Here is a 21,536-nt window from a genome sequence, read left to right on the forward strand (position 1 = left end):
AAACCTGTGTAACGGCTCCTGTGCGACTTTGCATGTAACGCCCTGCGTGCGGCAAACATGTAACGCTTCATGGCCTCACTGCAGCAACATTATATTGCCAGTACGGTAGTAGTAGCTCATGGACATACGTATATAAAATCGCGACGATGGAGTCATCATCATGATCAGTCGGGGAGATGTCCTATCTAGGACATCGCACTCTGAATGAGTCTGATTGGTCACCTGTCCCAGAGTTGTCATGGAAGCGTCGGTCGCGCACACGCGATGAAAAGAAGTGCTGCGTGAGTATTTCTGAATGTATGTGGAGGATGCACGATCGTAATGGCGATGGATTTCTTTCCGAATTGGTCAAGTTTGAGGGAATAGGCGGAGAATATCAGACATCGGCGGGGATTGAGGTAGTGTATATTCGATTCTCCATCGAATACCCGACCGAATGGCCGTTTTCGTTTGGGGATTTAATGTGGGGTTTCTCGTAGCCACGCGGCGCTTCTTTGGAAACGATTGGTTCTAATTTTGAATATTTTGCCTTTGGAATGTTTCTTCACCATGTTCACGCCCCGTGTGTTCATTTCGCCCCAAACCTGGCCATGCAGAGGAGGAAGACGAGCCAGCAGGCGCTAGGCCCGTAAATTACTGCCTGGAAGATATTATTTGGCCAAAGCTTGCTGTTGGCGTTTTTGATTTCTTGGATACGACAGCTCTTGGCTAAAACTGGACCTTGGACGGTCTTTCTTGGATATCAACCCAGGACGTGGTGGTCATGGACGTATCGCCATCGCTTTCAGCCAGATCATTCTGCTGCCTGAAGCCAATGGCGAAAGTAAAAACTTTATCGCAGCAGCAGCTACTGCTCTGCTGAAAGTGCGAACACAAATTGCTTCGCCAATCCTCTTGTGCACTTGCAATTTTCAATGTGACCAAAACGACTCGCTTGCCAGTTCCTTTGTCCAGGCGTACTCCACAACGAGGAAAATAAAATTCGTGAAGGCAAGAGGCAAGATACGAATCTCGACTCGCTTGAGGCAAGCCGCCAGGAGAACGACAACTAATAATTACTTTTGAGACGAAAGGCCTTCGTTGCGTTTGTTTTGAGTGCGACATGTTCATCTTCCTCGGACGCGACACAAAGTTTTGAGTCACGTGTCACGATTACTATGGGAACAGCATAGTATGTATGCTGGGGCATGCTGGGTTCCGTGATGTCCTATCTAGGACATCACCAGGACTGATGATGACATGACATGAGTCATGATGCCTTTTTCGGTGGCACAAAAATCGGGCTTTTCCAATTTCAAAATCTGTTATGGCCAAGCTACCGCGGTCGGTATTCACGTGCAACTGTTGCATTTTCTCTCTGCCTCTGGCGCTCTCTTTCTTCTTCTCTGCCTCTCACTGACTCTATTCTGACTGGAATTTCTGAGTAAAGAGTTCTCTCGCTAGCTTGAAGGGTAGCAAGGCTCGTTTGCGTGGAATCTGAAAATGAGCAGTTCGGCGGGTCAGCCAGGCTCAGAGTCTAACAACTCTGACCATACTGCCGAGGTTAATCCGTTCGAGTATGAATTGGACCTGTCCTGGCCACAAATAGTGAAGGTAGGAATCTAAACACTGCACTTCACCCTATGTTGTATCGTGGTCGTGCTCCAAATAATGATCACTTACATGATTGCGTAGTGCCCCGAGCACTCTCGGCATACTGGGTTCATCCTTTTGTGGTTGTATTGATGATAGGAGCAGTGCTTTTGTCAACATTTCTGTCAATATTAAATTGCAAAAGAACTTTTCAGTGTTATTTCGTTTAAAAAAAGCTATTAAAAAATGTGCTATAATGCTAAAAAGAAAGACACACTTCAGGCTCAAAGACATACCCCGCTCGGTTCACATGGGTCACGCCAAGAGTAAATAAGGGAGCTTTAGTGTTGGTTGAACTCGGATGGTGAGCCAATTAAATCATGGTGAAAAAAGGAGAAGGACGAAATGTTGCGAGTTATGACTAACTATCCACCAACGTAACCAGATCTTATACAGTCAGTAGTGCGACAAAATGGCACAAAACTGACAAGCAGTACTGAGACATTCGGCAACCCGACACCGAGCTCCAACACTTCTCCAAGGCGCAAACCAACAACCTTCCAACTTGGAAGGCTCAGGTTCGGAACGGTCCAAGAGGGGAAAGAAAGCACAACGAAGAAGAGCACGACCTTCGCCCCACGGCAACAAAGAATGCCGAACGTTACTGGATGATGACGCAACTAGTAAGACTATTGGACATACCGACCTTACTACAACTCGACGACGCAAAGCAACAGACCACCCAACTTGGGAGGCTCAAGTTTATGTATTAAACAAATAAAGGGGAAGCTAAGCGAAGACGAATTGTGACAAACCGAAACGTCAACATCCTACTGAACTCCACTCCACTGAACGCGAATGGAGAGGAAGCAGATATGGGCAATGATGGCCAACAATTTTAAACTTGTACTCTTCTTAGTACACAGAGCGTATCACTCAGCATATCCAAAGAGTACCTACGAGTAAAAGTGTGTGTAAAATCTAAAACTATTAAAAAAATAGAAAAGAAAAGGGGACAACGTCATACTGTGCCTGGCTACTGGTATTATTATGGGCCATTCATAATTGTTGCCTGTTACAACATAGTCTGTAGTCATGCAGGCATACACACCGTGACCTGCCCACACCCCTCTCCTGGAAGCGTACAGACGAATCTGAGCATACAAATCGTATGAAAAGCGTGCAGCGACGACCAGGCCCTCTCTGCCCCACTGCCTCCTCTGTACACTCTTGGTTATTGGTGACAGCAAGAGTACATAATCCCCAAGAATGTGCAACTCCAGCTATGGGGTCTGCGTCTCTGCGATGCCAGAACTTCACGTCATATGACGAACCCGTACACATTATTTGCACCCTGGCCCTGTGCATGATAGATACAGGGTTGTACGCAACCTTGCTTTGGCTTCAACTCTCCTGTGGTCACTTTGCACTATTTGCCAGCGTAACCGTTTGAACCATGTCATGTGATGTGAAGTGCTGCCGTCGCAGCACTATATAGAGGTTGTATAGGCAGTTGCACACTCTTTTTAGTTATGTACTGTTGGGGACATGTATGGATTGCTTCTAAATTTGTACTGTGGCTAGAGGGTTGTGTTGCAATGGAATTTTGGTCTTCTGTTTGTTCACAGATTGGCATAGGGGCTGTGATACTACTTCCCATCCGTCTCTTTCTCACTATTTTCGTGCTGGCAGCTGGTCTCCTTATGTGCCACACGGTATCGCTGGGGCTGGAGACGAATGCAGACGGCCATTACGATGAGCCCATCACAGGCTGGAGACGGTAAAGGAAATCATGGACGTATTAGTCTAGAATAGGCGAGATAGCAAAGCGTTTTATGCATATGCACCTATCCTAGATCGGATGTATTGTCAGGAAAGACAGAAGTGCCAGGTGTCGACACTCCACTTCTCTGCACTAGAAACTAACGTAAATACTGTTGACCCCTCCCGCTCCGTGTCGCTTCCCGGCTGGTTTCTTCAGCTGGGGACGGGAATTAAATCAAGGCTGTCAGGTACAGTGTGATATACAGCAACATGAAAGGTCAGACTTGCCGCCCTGGACTGTGCACGTTTCATCCACAGGCACACTCTCACTGTCACGTATTATGTACAGCAGTGCATGCGTTGGTTCAACATCGTATTATGTACAGCAGTGCATGCGTTGGTTCAACATCGTATTTTGATGTACATGTATACGCTGAAGTCGCTCCACAGGTAGAAATTCAATGGGGGGGGGGGGGGGGGGGATCAACAGTACTTGTACCGTAAAGTCCGCTGCAACCCCCCTTTATTTTGCAAGATCTGCTGGCCTGTACGCACTGACCCCATGCACTGTCACCGCTGCCGTACGAAAGTGCATCTCACACCGTAGCGCAAAGAGCCCTTTCTACGGTAAACTATGTCCACTTTGCTGGTGTCAAGATCTCTTCAGGCACTAGCTACGAGCTAGCTCTTAGTGATGATTATAATATTGGTTGTTTTATTTCGCAAATCCAAACTGGAGTTTCTTCCGAATAACAAGGTAGTGAAGAACATAGCATTGCAGGAACCCAATGCATGTACACTTCTGACGGTGTTTCAAGCCATCATTTCCAAATCACGCAACGTGCAAAGACCAGGGTTTTTCCCGAGCAAATCAGTCCAGAGTTTTCAACAAGATGCAGGTGGAATCCTGACAATTCGAATATGGCTTAATTCAAACATATCGCTTAATTAGGAGTTTTTCCAGGACCAATTTCTATCAATACGATTCCCACATAACAATTTCTGGTAATTCGAACCTCGAACTGGACATGTCCGGTTAATTAGAAGTTCCACGGATTCCGCTCACATAGAAAATGTGTGAGAGTTGTGCTGATAATTCGAAGTTAGCAAAGTGTAATTCGAAGTTCACTGTACACTGTACTGGTCAGTTCAGTTTGCATGAGCAGGCTGTGCTGGTCAGTTCAGCATCCGTGAAATCTGTGTCTAAGGTCCGTAGCGCAACTCTGCGTGACCATGAGAGCATTTTGACATACGTATTGTGTTGTGGGTTCATGTTTGGATAATTAGAATGTCCGGATAATTGGAAGTTTTTTTATGGCATTAGACACCCGTAGCAAACAACGGTAACGCTATTTTTACGGTACTCGTACCTTGATCACCCCAATAGCGTTGAAGCTGCAGCGTAAAAGCGTTATGGGGGCTGATTTATCGTTGTGACCAACGTTACCTGTTTTGGCCAAACATTGCATAGTCCGTACGCATTTCACCTTGTATCGCGTACTGTAAACCGTGAAATTATCGCGATGGTCTAATTTCTGCGAAATTCGCGACCGCGTGAAAATCGCGAAATTTAGACAGCGCGAAAAGGAGATCCATGAAAGGTTTAGCAAGAATGCCACAGGTTTAGCAAGAATGCCATTCTGCAATCGCAAAATTAAAACCTCGCAAACCTGTCCGGATTCTGAAAACGCGAACTAAAAACGCCGCGAAAATTTCACGCTTTACAGTATATGGTGACGTAAATAGTTGTACCGCGCGAAATGAAAGCTATTCTCGTGGCAACAGCGTACAAAAATAGCGTGTATCTTGCTAAAGGTCGAACCCAAATCTCGGTATTTTCCCCCTCACGGTAATACCGTTACAGCATATCGTTTTTTGCTAAGGGTGTCTATTTTGAGGTTCGAATTATGAGGATTCCACCTGTAGCAGCGACTTTGTAGCTGTAGCTTCTGTCATATCCTTTCTGTTCTCCTTGCAACTTCAATACGGCAACAGGTCAAGTCATTGAGTGACGCTTCGTCAGAACAATCCTATCTCAGTTAATCATCGTTGCATTCAGACAGCACGACATCGTGGCACTGCAGCGATTTCATGATTTAAAAACAGATAGATTCTACGACATTTCCACTTGGAGAACGAACTGATACAAAGACGACTCATTTATCGAATGAAAGGAAATCACGACAGTAGTTTTCCTTTGATGCAAGATAATGACAATTGCTTTTGCAGAGCCTCCTGTTAAGACATCGGGAGTTTGTAGGCATTACAGTTGTTCTCGTCACGTTCAACCCTCATGACGGTTTTGCACAACTTTATTGACCTGAAAAAAGACGAAAATAGGATGGACCTGCTGGGGTGGGCGTTTGCAGCAGACTTTACGGTACTCGTACAACAAGGAATTCTGGAAATATAGACCAGTTGGTCAATATCGCTTCCTGTCATTTTGTCTGCTTCTACTGACGTTAGACCTTGCTGTGGTATTGTGTTGCTGCTGTGTGGTTGTTTAGGGCTGTGTATAACGTATTGGTACCGTTTCTAGCCAGGCTGTGGCTTTATGTGCTGGGTTTCTGGTACATTCCATTCAAAGGCAAATTGGCGAAGAGCGACGAAGCGCCAATCTTCGTCATGGCGCCACACTCGAGTTTCATGGACGGTCTAGTGCCTCTGATCTTCCCAAATTGCTACAGTGCAGTCACCAGATTTGAGAACAGAACAGTACCAATGCTTGGACGTAAGTGCAGTAATGTTTCATGGTGGTGTGTCTCTGTCTGTGTTGTGCATGACCCATGTAATGTGCGTCTCCATCCATGCTCTGCGCGATCCATAAAATCCAGCCTATTTGGGGTCTCAACAAATTAATTTTATTCCCGTAGCTATGCAAAAGACGTTATTTCAGTAACGTCTGGCGCTAGCCAGGGTCCACGCAGCTTTAATTCCATGTTCGTTTGTTTGTTTGTGCCATCGGCATGCCTGGCGCTATCCCGTACCTGTCCCGTACCGTACCATCAAAGACATCAATACGGTGTTGTACGGTACAGTCAAATCTGCCGTTAACGACCTCTGCTGTAGGCAACCATCTACCGTTAGCGACCGATTTTCCGTGCACCGACGGTTTCACATACAAACTGATCTGTCCAGAGCGACCATCTGCTGTGCGCGACCAGCGACCGCGATTTCATGCACAGTGGCTGCATTCAAATCTGCTGTAAGCGACCGCGACCCAGGTTCAGTCAGGTGCAAAACTGTACTTGCCAGTGCGCTGTCAACTGCAAGGTGTGAAAATGTGCTGTCTTGCAAGTGCGATCGACTGGCCCTGGCCTGTACTGAGGCTGCGCTGTAGCCTTGACAGCATACTGGATCTGGTCACACAGGCGACTGACATTATTACAAGGAGGAGATGCTTCGCAAGTCCGAACTTGAACAGGGAAGCCTTGACAGCTGGCTGAACATGTAAAAGATTAGCCCTGGTATGTGCACTATTCTTGGGTTTGTGCACCCCTATATTCTATTGAATATCCAATAAAATGATATTAAAAATCACATTATTCTCGTCGATTTGAGTACATGGAAGCATATATGCATGCCCGGTATGCCGGATTTACCATACATCTGCCGTAAGAGACAATCTGCCGTAAGAGACCGCTTTTTCTTGCACCAAGGGGCGGTCGCTTACGACAGATTTGACTGTATAAGGATGTCGTATGGCATGTCGTACAACAGTACGATGAAATTGTGGGAGAAACCAGCGACCGCTTGGGAGCGCTGAACATTACAAAAGTCTTGTGAGTGAGAGTCAGGCCAAGTTTCTGAAGATCAGTAGCGAGTGCTATCCCGAGCATTATGTTAGCATTACAAAAGCATAGACAGGATGCGTATTATAGGACACCCAAGTTGCTGAAGATCAGTAGTCATTGCTGATAACGTGCAGAAAAACTAAATCCGCAGCCTCTTTTGCCGTCGGAGAGGATGCGTATTATAGGAGACTGTAAAGTTTTGTAATGTGCTCCACAAGCAACCATGCATTCGGCCGTCAGCAACAGTTAAGCACAAGCACACTATCAAGGCAAGGACATTATTGCATTATTGTATTGAATCGTATTGTATGGAATATAATTTTACCTCATTGGCTCAGCAGGTCAATGTATTACTATGAAAAGGCCCGAAAATCCGATTATGAGGGGCAGTTCTAATAACATGCATGATGAGCTAGGCAAAAAGCATAGCGTAGGGCCCTGAGCTTCCAAGCTCGCTCGTTTTGACATTTTTTGTACTTGAAAGAACTGCCGCTCGTTGAATGTAAGTGGAACCTGGACCACTTGATCCAGTGTGGTGAGCTCTGGAACACAGTCATGCCTCAATTCATGGTGTATTCTAGGGTATTCCCCTGTGTCTACTACTACTCCTCATCCCCGCCCCATCACACGTTATTTCAATACATGTATACTTGCCCCCTGTACACATGCAGCTCTCATAGATGTAGTCGCACCCATCTATATTCGCCGTGAACGGAAGGAATCACGTCAGCTAGCCCAGCAGGAAATTGTTAGGAGAACTAAGCAGGGAGGCTGGCCACCGATTATGATCTTTGTTGAAGGTTAGTCCACCTACAAAACTACCAGCAGCACATTCTTGTTGTAACTTGAAGGGTGCACATTGATTTTATGTATTCCATTATCAAACTGCTTTTTGGTTTATTGACGAATTAGTTTATGCTTGTAATTGCAATGCCTGAACTTTCATATGCCTGAAAGTAGCTACTTTGCAAGCTGAAGCTGATTGCATGTATACTGCACAATCCCCCTTTTTTTTAAAATTTTTTTGTCTCTCTCTCTCACTCTCTTTTCATTCTCTCTCTCTCTCTCTCTCTCTCTCTCTCTCTCTCTCTCTCTCTCTCTCTCTCTCTCTCTCTCTCTCTCTCTCTCTCTCTCTATCTACCTCTCTCTCTATCTATCTATCTATCTATCTCGCCCCCCCCCCCCTTCTATCTTTCGTTCCTTCCATCAGGGACATGTACCAACCGGAGAGCCATGCTACCCTTCAAGGCCGGTGCCTTCAGTCCTGGTGCTCCCGTGCAGCCTATGATCTTGCGTTATGAAGGAAGCGTGAGTTCTCTTTAGCAGCTGAACACATTGTGTGTGCAAGGGAAAGGGTGGTGATGGAAAAAGAGAGAGAGGTGGAGATACACATATACATACATACATACATACATACATACATACATACATACATACATACATTTTTTTTTTTTACGGGGTAACGGCCTCTTTTACGGGCAAAATAAAGTCATGTAGACGTGAAAAAAATTGAGATACCATGAAAGTTAAAATAGAATTTTATTCAAGTACAATACATTGGGAAACTCCAAGAAATTCCACGTAAAACGGACGGAATTCAGTTTTCAATGGCCGATGCCTACCCCAGCACCATACATACATACATACATACATACATACATACATACATACACTCAGACACAAAGGATCTCCAAGTTTCTCACTGTTGCTACTCTGAGTTTCGTGCAAAAGCACTCTTCAGGCAACTTACTCTTCTCTCACATCAGTATCCCTTTACATACCAGAAAAGACGAAAAGAAGCACCCTAGGTGGGAATCACAGGTGGGGAAAAGAAGCACGCTAGCCAGTCTAGGTGGGAATCACAGGTGAAGATAAATGTGGCAAGTGTGGTAGTGTGAGCAATCGCGCAGGCCGGGTGGTGTGCATAAAGTGAAGTAGCAGAGTAGCAACAGTGAGAAACTTGGAGATCCTTTGTGTCTGAGTGTATAACCCCGCTCTGTCTTAGGACATTGAGCACTTTTTGCCGACGCAAGAAATACTTCTATTGTTCTACATACATACATACATACATACATACTAGTGTTGAAACGAGCGTATCTATAACAAACGAGCGATCAGTTCCACTAACGAGCAAGCTATCGAGCGAGCTAACGAGTTTCATTGATGTGGCAAATATCATTATTTTTTTGAATATTATTTTTCTGAGTTCGATTTTTTTCAGCTGGTTCAAATTATCACCGCCGGCATTTGGGGTTGCTGCTGCTTCACTTCGGACTGCTGTTTGGTGTCTTTTCAGCGCTGTCGTCGATTAGCCTTTGTAAGAATAGACCGTTTTGCAAAGATTGCAAGTAGCCCTGGTCTTCGCTGCATCGCGGGAGAAAACTTCCAAACGACTGAGCGTAACTTTCACTCGAATGGAGAGGTGACCGAAGCATATCCTGCGACAGGTCAGCAGATGCGGAACAAGACATCAGTAGAGTCCACCAAAGCTGCAACGACAACTGAAACAACTCAAGTGTTGTGCAGGCATACAGTCACTGTAAATGCGAGTGATTTTCACTTTGCGCGGGACTGGACTCTCGATCGACCAGGGAGTCGTAAAATGTCGTAAAATATTTTACGACTCCCCGGTCGACATGTACTGCCATGTGTACGGAGTACGGTGTACGGTGTTCGTTAGTGCAAACGAGCTGGCCGCACAAACGAGCCGAGTTTCTGGCGAGCGAGCTAACGAGTATCCGGTGAGATCGTTTCAACACTAATACATACATACATACATACATACTAGTCAGAACAACAGATGGCTTGATCAGTCACAACTTAAGGTTTCATGCCATCTCAGGCACTCATCAGGTGATATGAACATCAAGAAAAATAACCCACTATTTAAAGCCCAGTATGGCGGGACAAGGATAACAGAAAGCGGTAGGGGCGCTATCAACTCATATCCGATTCAGTGTCATAGCCAGTAAGGATCGCGGTACTAAGAAAGGTGATAAAGGTGAAAAAACCGAGCTGGCACAGCTAGTGAGATGCGCGGTGCAAAGATGATGATGGTGACAAGGCGGCAGAGGGCTATCAACTGGCCCTACTGCCTGGAAGCATGGTGCCGAGAAGATCATGTTATTGGTGTTGATAGCATGAATTCATTTTGATGTCGACATTTAGATATCAACTCCGACCGCCTGTTGAGGCTCAATCTCCTGTCGGCAGTGATGATTCTCGCCTTCTCCTCGAGGCACAGGCTGCATCTTTTCGTTATGTTGCTGTAGGCCTTGGCCTTCTGAACCTGGAAACGCACCTCTCTATGTCAACGCCATGTCCAATCACCCACCATCCATACTACGGAACATCCCTGATATGATCGCCCGACGTGTCTCAAGCATATCTGCCGACAGCGGCGTATTCGCCGATGCTGCCCCTACATATCGCAATGCATTAGCGGCCAGCGGATTACCTGCCAACATCAAGTACATTGACCCAACGCCACCTGCTACAATGAACGGCAGCAAGCAAAAAAGAAAAAGGAAACGGAATGTGGTGTGGTTTAACCCGCCATACTCCAAGAGTGTCCGGACCAACATCGCCGGCACCTTCCTGCGGCTGATCGACAAGCATTTTCGTAAGGGGTCCAAAATGAACAAAATCTTCAACCGCTACAACATGAAGGTGAGCTACTCCTGTTTACCGAATATGGCCCACATTATCAGTGGCCACAATAAGCGTCAATTGTGCGTCCAGGAACCGGACAAGCCGTGCAACTGCCGTCGCAAGGACCAGTGCCCTCTCAACGGAGCGTGCCAAGCAACCAGCATAGTCTACGCGGCGGAGGTGTCGAGTGATGGCCACAGCGATGGGCCCAAGACCTACATTGGCAGTACGGAGCCTCCATTCAAGCTTCGATACGGGAATCACAAGACATCCATCAAGCTTCCTGGATACTGCAAATCCACGGGCCTCTCAAAGCATGTGTGGGAATTGAAAGATAATGGCAAGACGCACGACATCAAGTGGCGAGTGGTTCAGAAGGCCAAAGCCTACAGCAACATAACAAAAAGATGCAGCCTGTGCCTCGAGGAGAAGGCGAGAACAATCACTGCCGACAGGAGATCGAGCCTCAACAGGCGGTCGGAGTTGAAAATGTCGACATCAAAGTAAATTCATGCTATCAACACCAATAACATGATCTTCTCGGCACCCTGCTTCCAGGCAGTAGGGCCAGTTGATAGCCCTCTGCCGCCTTGTCACCATCATCATCTTTGCACCGCGCATCTCACTAGCTGTGCCAGCTCGGTTTTTTCACCTTAATCACCTTTCTTAGTACCGCGATCCTTACTGGCTATGGCACTGAATCGGATAGGAGTTGATAGCGCCCCTAGCGCTTTCTGTTATCCTTGTCCCGCCATACTGGGCTTTAAATAGTGGGTTATTTTTCTTGATGTTCATATCACCTGATGATTACCTGAGATGGCATGAAACTTTAAGTTGTGACTGATCAGGCCATCTGTTGTTCTGACTAGTGTGTCACGGCTCTACCTTCCCGGTATCGTGCTCTCTTGGATTTCTGCTGGAATTCACAACAGTGTACATACATACGTACATACATACATACATACATGCGTACATACATACATACGTACATACGTACGTACATACATACATACATACATACATACTAGTACATACTAGTCAGAACAACAGATGGCTTGATCAGTCAGGACTGATCAAGCCATCTGTTGTTCTGACTAGTGTGTCACGGCTCTACCTTCCAGGTATCGAGCTCTCTTGGATTTCTGCTGGAATTCACAACAGTGTACATACTAGTACATACGTACGTACATACATACGTACATACATACGTACATACGTACGTACGTACGTACGTACGTACGTACGTACGTACGTACGTACATACGTACGTACATACGTACATACATACATACATACATACATGTACCAGGTATACACCCATCGCAAGAGAAGCACGCAAATCTGCAAATGCACTGGATGTGCATCCACAGATTTTCTCTTATAGCAATGATAGCGGATCTGATTCTGAATGAAACAGATCAAGACTAGCGGCAGATACCGTACTCGCGCGATTAGTGCCCCTGGGTGGCACTATTTTTTAATGTCCATCATAGTTGTGGCACTATTCAAGAGAGGGCACTATTTTTTTCAATGCTGGTACATTTACGTCATCCAGCATAAAAGCAAAACAAAACACAGCCTAAAGTTTACTGTCAACTATCACTACTCAAGAGAAACGGCAACAAGAACTGCCATTTTGATCCTGAAACAACCAGTGCAATGACATGGACAAGAACATGAGCAAAATAACACCAAACTTGCACATGCGCTTGGTTTCAAGCTTGGGGGGGGGGGGGGGGTTGCACTGTTCAAGAATCCACACAACTGGCGAAGCCATGTGAATACATACAGACGGACGGACATACAGACAGACAGACAGAGAACTAAAACAGTGGATATGGATACTTGAAGTACTTCTGAATACAATCCTACGCCAATCACTGTAGGCAAACATAACGTCTGCTGCTGTCCAGCTGCAATACTGCTCACTGTATGCGTGATAAATGCAGCAAGAGGGCAAAGGCAGTTGAGTCGTAACCCAGATTAAATTGCACATGATACGAGTGACATTCATGTGAGTCCGAGTTACGACTCGTCTGCTTTCATCCTTATGTTGCATAACTTGTACCAATGTAATGCTGTAGGTACAGTATTTGCGAAACTAGCCAAACGGCTGCACTGGAATTTCTCTAGTGCGAGTTTACATCATTCGCACACATTTCGTTTGTAGACTTTTTTGATTTGACTTGTATTCTTCTTTTACCCTTACTGCACGGACAGGCTTGTTTAGTTGGTACTGACACTATGCGTGTTGTCACCGTTTCCATTTCAAACTGGCCTCTTCTCTGGTGTGTATGTCTGTGATTCTGTCACCATGCCTTTTTGTGCGCTGCAGCCTCATTGCATCTGGACTACTACTCACCCGTAAGTGGGTCTGTGACTGGGTCTGTGACTGGGTCTGTGTGTGTATGTGTTTGTGCCACCAATGCTACAACTATAGTAGCAGAAAGTAACTCCGTAGCGCCCCACTATCTGGACCCTGCTTGGTCGTGTTTCGAAGGTGGGGTTGATGGACGAAAGCTGCCTGCGTTTCATACGATACTTGAATTGTGCATGCATGCCGGCATGCGGTGCACTTCAGTGCAGTCCGTACTTGTGCACATTTCACTTTCAGTGGGCAGTGAGCTCTGGTGAAGGATATTGAGCTGATGTAGCTTGATGTGTAACCCTAGTACACCCAGGTGCCCATTTCCTTTAGAGGAATGATTTACTTCATGTCTGCACTGTACTGCCTAACCGAGCGTTTAACAATGGCTGATTGGTAAATCTGTATTATTTATATCCTTAGTTGTCTCCTCCTTGCTCTGAGATGTTGTTTGAAATCGTTTATTCTCACGATGGCCTTTGGCCAATAAGAGAAGTTGTTGTTGTTTTTGTTGTTGTTGTTGGTGGTGGCGGCGGTGGCGGCGGCGGTGGTGTGTGTGTGTATGTGTGCGGGTATGCATGCGTGCACGTTTATTGCCTTCTCCAGGCTTTTCCTTATCTTCATTTTGTACTGCACACCTATGAACAATGCATCCGTTGAAGTAAGTGTCTGCATGGACTGAGAGGTGCATATATGACAACTGTGCACTGCTAACAGAAACCGACTTCTAAGTTGAGTAGATGTGCCAATGCTAAAAGCAAGAGTGCATGAACAAGAGTGTGCAACTGTGGTTATAGGTCAGTGCGCGGCGCGCTGCCTCCATTACGTAACTTGCCTCCATCACGCTCTGAAATCATGCACTCAAACCATCAATTTCTCGTACGGGCCCATCCTTTTTTGCTCGATTCGTTCCAGTACCTACGCGATCTGTAAATTTTGGCGCGTGAACTCCAGTCCTGTATGAAAGTTCATTTCAAACAAGAGGGAAAGTGCAGTGTTTGATTTTCCGCAGTGCGTGGACTGCAGCTGAATGATGTAGCAGTGGGGGAAACGGACTGAAGAGCTTCGTGTGGCTGACTGGTGCATTTCTTCGGCTTGCTCGTTCTGTTTGTTTCTTCCTGCCCGCGTCCATTGCCTCTCTGTGGATAGTTCATGGAACCAGTCATACCTACTGAAGAGGTAAGAAACCTGTTTTCCTACAAAAATTCTGCACAATACAGTGTGCACACAGCCATACATCATAACTCAGTGTGCACACAGCCATACATCATAACTCAGTGTGCACACAGCCATACATCATAACTCAGTGTGCACACAGCCATACATCATAACTCAGTGTGCACACAGCCATACATCATAACTCAGTGTGCACACAGCCATACATCATAACTCAGTGTGCACACAGCCATACATCATAACTCAGTGTGCACACAGCCATACATCATAACTCAGTGTGCACACAGCCATACATCATAGCTCAGTGTGCACACAGCCATACATCATAGCTCAGTGTGCACACAGCCATACATCATAACTCAGTGTGCACACAGCCATACATCATAGCTCAGTGTGCACACAGCCATACATCATAACTCAGTGTGCACACAGCCATACATCATAACTCAGTGTGCACACAGCCATACATCATAACTCAGTGTGCACACAGCCATACATCATAACTCAGTGTGCACACAGCCATACATCATAACTCAGTGTGCACACAGCCATACATCATAACTCAGTGTGCACACAGCCATACATCATAACTCAGTGTGCACACAGCCATACATCATAACTCAGTGTGCACACAGCCATACATCATAACTCAGTGTGCACACAGCCATACATCATAACTCAGTGTGCACACAGCCATACATCATAACTCAGTGTGCACACAGCCATACATCATAACTCAGTGTGCACACAGCCATACATCATAACTCAGTGTGCACACAGCCATACATCATAACTCAGTGTGCACACAGCCATACATCATAACTCAGTGTGCACACAGCCATACATCATAACTCAGTGTGCACACAGCCGTGCATCATAACTCAGTGTGCACACAGCCGTGCATCATAACTCAGTGTGCACACAGCCATACATCATAACTCAGTGTGCACACAGCCATACATCATAACTCAGTGTGCACACAGCCATACATCATAACTCAGTGTGCACACAGCCATACATCATAGCTCAGTGTGCACACAGCCATACATCATAACTCAGTGTGCACACAGCCATACATCATACCTCAGTGTGCACACAGCCATACATCATAACTCAGTGTGCACACAGCCATACATCATAACTCAGTGTGCACACAGCCATACATCATAACTCAGTGTGCACACAGCCATACATCATAACTCAGTGTGCACACAGCCATACATCATAACTCAGTGTGCACACAGTAGGCCTTTCCGGATTATGTGTTTGCATATTTTTGCATTTTGGGGGTCAAAATGCATTTTGTCCATTTTGACCCACTTTGGACTAGTTTGGGCCAGGGAGTCGTAAAATACCGGTATTTTACGACTCCCTGCAAGCGATAGGTACTCCACGATCACCATGAATGATCACCATGGTGCCAAATGTCGCCCGACTAGCTGTCGCCATTTTGTTACCATGGCAACGGTGGCATTTTTTGTGCTTTTTGGGTAAATTTTTTCATACATCATAACTCAGTGTGCACACAGCCATATATCATAGCTCAGTGTGCACACAGCCATACATCATAGCTCAGTGTGCACACAGCCATACATCATAGCTCAGTGTGCACACAGCCATACATCATAACTCAGTGTGCACACAGCCATACATCATAACTCAGTGTGCACACAGCCATACATCATAGCTCAGTGTGCACACAGCCATACATCATAACTCAGTGTGCACACAGCCATACATCATAACTCAGTGTGCACACAGCCATACATCATAGCTCATTGTGCACACAGCCATACATCATAGCTCAGTGTGCACACAGCCATACATCATAGCTCATTGTGCACACAGCCATACATCATAACTCAGTGTGCACACAGCCATACATCATAACTCAGTGTGCACACAGCCATACATCATAGCTCAGTGTGCACACAGCCATACATCATAGCTCATTGTGCACACAGCCATACATCATAACTCAGTGTGCACACAGCCATACATCATAACTCAGTGTGCACACAGCCATACATCATAGCTCAGTGTGCACACAGCCATACATCATAGCTCAGTGTGCACACAGCCATACATCATAGCTCATTGTGCACACAGCCATACATCATAACTCAGTGTGCACACAGCCATACATCATAACTCAGTGTGCACACAGCCATACATCATAGCTCAGTGTGCACACAGCCATACATCATAGCTCAGTGTGCACACAGCCATACATCATAGCTCATTGTGCACACAGCCATACATCATAGCTCAGTGTGCACACAGCCATACATCATAGCTCAGTGTGCACACAGCCATACATCATAGCTCAGTGTGCACACAGCCATACATCATAACTCAGTGTGCACACAGCCATACATCATAGCTCAGTGTGCACACAGCCATACATCATAACTCAGTGTGCACACAGCCATACATCATAACTCAGTGTGCACACAGCCATACATCATAACTCAGTGTGCACACAGCCATACATCATAGCTCAGTGTGCACACAGCCATACATCATAGCTCAGTGTGCACACAGCCATACATCATAACTCAGTGTGCACACAGCCATACATCATAACTCAGTGTGCACACAGCCATACATCATAACTCAGTGTGCACACTGCCCTACATCATAACCAGGGAGTCGTACTCAAACTAGGGAGGTGACACGGCACAGAAATCCGTGTCACAGGGGTTGACTCGCACCCGTAACCCCTCGTTGTTATTTTTGGAATAGTTCAGTCCAGTCCGAAAGGTCATACTCGGATCGACTCGCCTTCTGTACTTCACCTCCAAGCGTGCAACGCAAGACCCGCAAAGTATGATTTTTCTGTGGCGAACGATTTTGCCATTGATCCAAGTTTTTATTGGAGTGCTCAGGCATACTACGATTGCTGAGACGTCCCGAGCACGCTTGTTCAGGTTCTCTATTTTTGACGAGCCGGTCCTACAGCCCCCTACATTGTATCTAACGACGTAGGAGCTGACAATGTAAGAGGATTTCCCTGGAAATAATGATGATGGTGGTGTGACTGCTGCAGGAAAAATGCTGGCTGTTTATGACAGTATGACTAGATGTACAATGTAGCTCTCTTGTATGGTACTTAACCCCTGCTATAAATGTGTTGTTTAGGAAGACTGGTGTATTGTGCAAGTCATAAAGAAGAAATGGGGCAGATACACGACTTACAATTTTCAAAAACCAGCTTCGTGTTATGTGTACTTTGTGTCAAAATTGTAGTATTTAGACATGACAATATCATTGGCTGTACTTCTCTAATATGGTACATAACCCGTGCTATAAATGTGTTATTTAGGCAGACTGGACCATTGTGCAAGTCATAAAGAAGAAATGGGGCAGATACACGACTTACATTTTTCAAAACCTGGCTTCGCGTTATGTGTAATTTGTGTCAAAATTGTAGTATTTCAACATGACAATATCACTGGCTGTACTTCTCTTATATGGTACTTAACCCCTGCTATAAATGTGTTGTTTAGGAAGACTGGTGTATTGTGCAAGTCTTAAAGAAGAAATGGGGCAGATACACGACTTACAATTTTCAAAAACCAGCTTCGTGTTATGTGCAATTTGGGTCAATTTTTAGTATTCGGATTAACCTTGGATACGACTCTGAACAGTTACCGCAACACTACACGCCGTCTCATAACTGCTGCTGTTGCCATTACTGCTATCAAGTAGTTCGGACATGGCAGGAGCTAAAAAAATTGCTGGTAGTCTTTCAAAGAATACTGGCGAGTGATGGGCTGTAAACGAAATGTGCTGCCTCAAAAATTTCAAAAACTAGACACCCATGCGGCGCGCTTGGAGGTGAAGTACAGAAGGCGCCGATCCGAGTATGACCTTTCGGACTGGACTGAACTATTCCAAAAATAACAACGAGGGGTTACGGGTGCGAGTCAACCCCTGTGACACGGATTTCTGTGCCGTGTCACCTCCCTAGTTTGAGTACGACTCCCTGATCATAACTCAGTGTGCACACAGCCATACATCATAGCTCAGTGTGCACACAGCCATACATCATAGCTCAGTGTGCACACAGCCATACATCATAGCTCATTGTGCACACAGCCATACATCATAACTCAGTGTGCACACAGCCATACATCATAGCTCAGTGTGCACACAGCCATACATCATAGCTCAGTGTGCACACAGCCATACATCATAGCTCAGTGTGCACACAGCCATACATCATAGCTCAGTGTGCACACAGCCATACATCATAACTCAGTGTGCACACAGCCGTACGTCATAACTCAGTGTGCACACAGCCATACATCATAGCTCAGTGTGCACACAGCCATACATCATAACTCAGTGTGCACACAGCCATACATCATAACTCAGTGTGCACACAGCCATACATCATAACTCAGTGTGCACACAGCCATACATCATAACTCAGTGTGCACACAGCCATACATCATAACTCAGTGTGCACACAGCCATACATCATAGCTCATTGTGCACACAGCCATACATCATAGCTCAGTGTGCACACAGCCATACATCATAGCTCATTGTGCACACAGCCATACATCATAACTCAGTGTGCACACAGCCATACATCATAGCTCAGTGTGCACACAGCCATACATCATAGCTCAGTGTGCACACAGCCATACATCATAACTCAGTGTGCACACAGCTATACATCATAACTCAGTGTGCACACAGCCATACATCATAGCTCAGTGTGCACACAGCCATACATCATAACTCAGTGTGCACACAGCCATACATCATAACTCAGTGTGCACACAGCCATACATCATAACTCCCAAAGCAAAAACAAGTCAGAACGTCTACAGGTAGTCTTGAATAACCCAAAGCAGTGTGCCTTAGCAAATAATGGAAGACTTGAATAACCCAAAGCAGCGTGCCTTAGCAAATAATGGAAGACTTGAGTAACCCAAAGCAGTGTGCCTTAGCAAATAATGGAAGACTTGAATAACCCAAAGCGTGCCTTAGCAAATAATGGAAGACTTGAATAACCCAAAGCAGCGTGCCTTAGCAAATAATGGAAGACTTGAATAACCCAAAGCAGCGTGCCTTAGCAAATGATGGAAGACTTGAATAACCCAAAGCGTGCCTTAGCAAATAATGGAAGACTTGAATAACCCAAAGCAGCGTGCCTTAGCAAATAATGGAAGACTTGAATAACCCAAAGCAGCGTGCCTTAGCAAATGATGGAAGACTTGAATAACCCAAAGCGTGCCTTAGCAAATAATGGAAGACTTGAATAACCCAAAGCAGCGTGCCTTAGCAAATAATGGAAGACTTGAATAACCCAAAGCAGCGTGCCTTAGCAAATAATGGAAGACTTGAATAACCCAAAGCAGCGTGCCTTAGCAAATGATGGAAGACTTGAATAACCCAAAGCGTGCCTTAGCAAATAATGGAAGACTTAAATAACCCAAAGCAGCGTGCCTTAGCAAATAATGGAAGACTTGAATAACCCAAAGCAGCGTGCCTTAGCAAATGATGGAAGACTTGAATAACCCAAAGCGTGCCTTAGCAAATAATGGAAGACTTTCGATTCGTGTGAACCCAAATCCTACACATACACAAATCGTAATGCTATGTAAGACTAAGAGACATGCTTTTGTCTGGGAGTAACTATGAGGGTACAAGGCACCGCTCTATGCTTGTGACGATGCCAGTTTTGTATGTGAAAATAAAATCCTGTGTTTAGTGTGTGAAAATCCAATGCTTGTCTGCTGTCCTATGTACAGGAAAAGAAAGACGCCCCACTCTATGCAGAAAATGTTCGACGAAAGATGGCAAAGTAAGACAGCCCTCCACTTCTATTTTCGTGTCATTGTGTGATGTTGTACTGCAACTCTGTTATGTGTGGATGGCTGTTGGCTGTCCTCACATAGAAAGGGCCTTGCAGGCCCTAATTTCGCTCCTGCCCTTGTAGCAGTTGAGCACTCTTGTGTGGGGTAGTGCCTTTGGCTTTGCTGTTTGCACTATCTTCCTATCAGTATGTTATGGTTGCCAAGGGCACACTCTAATGTGCAGTGCACATTCCGTGCATACTCTACACCTCTGTTCCCTCAGGTACTTGGGTATACCGCTATCATCGTACCGTCACCGTGACTTCTTGCGCATGCAGCAGCTCGCAACAGAAAAGAAATCAACATGAAATCCCACCCCGAGGACCCGCACTGCTCTTGCAACTTCTCCCTCTAAAGACACACTGCGTTGTGCACGTGCTTTTCTTCATTCGCACGGACCACAGCAGCTTGCCCTTAGCTGCAGTTTAGTATGTTTGTACTCAATCGTAGATGTACTTGTAAGAGCTGAATGGCATCACTGGCGGACATAGTCAGTAGCGCCGTGCATTGCATCACTGACGGACATAGTCAGTAGCCGTGCATTGCATCACTGCCAACATACAACATGTATAGCATGTATAGCCTAGCACTGTGGCACTGCCGACACATTATATTGCTTTGCACTTCATGCAAACAAGTGCATGCCAAAGATTCAACATGGCATATTGTTCATTGCTTTTTTTTTAATTTCATAAATTTATGAGCCAAGATGTTGCGACTGCGCGCGCTAGCTTGGCACCAGCTCCAATGTTCGGAACGGCCACTTTCTTTTCCTCAATGAATAGTTTTTTACACACATGTACAACCATGATAACACATATTACCTAGGAAACTGTTTTTTTTCTTCCATTGTAGTAGTAGATTGCAGATGTAACCTTTAAAGAAATACACGAGCTCCGAATTTCATTGGCTTCTGTGTGTCCTCTTCCGTGCAAACACTGCTATTTTGTTATTTTTTTTAGAATACAATCATAATGCTGCTTTGCTTTTCATTCTTTTTATTCCTTTTACTTCTTCAGTTTATGCAAGCTTTCTGTGCTCATATTTTAGAACAACGCCACTCTGTGGTACTGCGCATTCTTCACATGTTTGACCTGCTGCAAAGTCTCTCTCTTTCTATCTCTCTCCAAGTTGTGCTGCTGCTGCTAGCTAGCCACCCAATCCGGTACTACAGTCAGACCTCGCTTATCCGGTCCTCGTTTATCCGGATCCCTCACCATCCGGAAGAAAATCGCTGGTTACCGATGTGCAGCGTGCGTTACGCATACAACATACCGTATTTCCCTGGTTATAAGTCGCACTCGATTATTAGTCGCAGCCCATTCTCACATCCGAATGAAA

At 45.5% G+C, this 21,536-nt stretch overlaps 1 protein-coding gene across 1 annotated transcript; it reads left to right on the top strand.

The window, feature by feature from the left end:
- Positions 1 to 1,302: 1,302 nt before the first annotated feature.
- Positions 1,303 to 21,320, top strand: LOC135823599 (lysophosphatidylcholine acyltransferase 1-like). The gene is made up of 10 exons (XM_065336447.1): positions 1,303 to 1,593; positions 3,201 to 3,352; positions 5,844 to 6,067; positions 7,802 to 7,930; positions 8,341 to 8,438; positions 13,117 to 13,145; positions 13,753 to 13,807; positions 14,296 to 14,325; positions 20,091 to 20,143; positions 20,419 to 21,320. Exons 1-10 carry the CDS (start codon positions 1,483 to 1,485, stop codon positions 20,501 to 20,503), a joined length of 966 nt encoding a protein of 321 aa, XP_065192519.1. The 5' UTR covers positions 1,303 to 1,482; the 3' UTR covers positions 20,504 to 21,320.
- Positions 21,321 to 21,536: the final 216 nt, after the last annotated feature.

This window comes from Sycon ciliatum, chromosome 1, assembly GCF_964019385.1.
Source record: "Sycon ciliatum chromosome 1, ocSycCili1.1, whole genome shotgun sequence".
Taxonomy (NCBI): domain Eukaryota; kingdom Metazoa; phylum Porifera; class Calcarea; order Leucosolenida; family Sycettidae; genus Sycon; species Sycon ciliatum.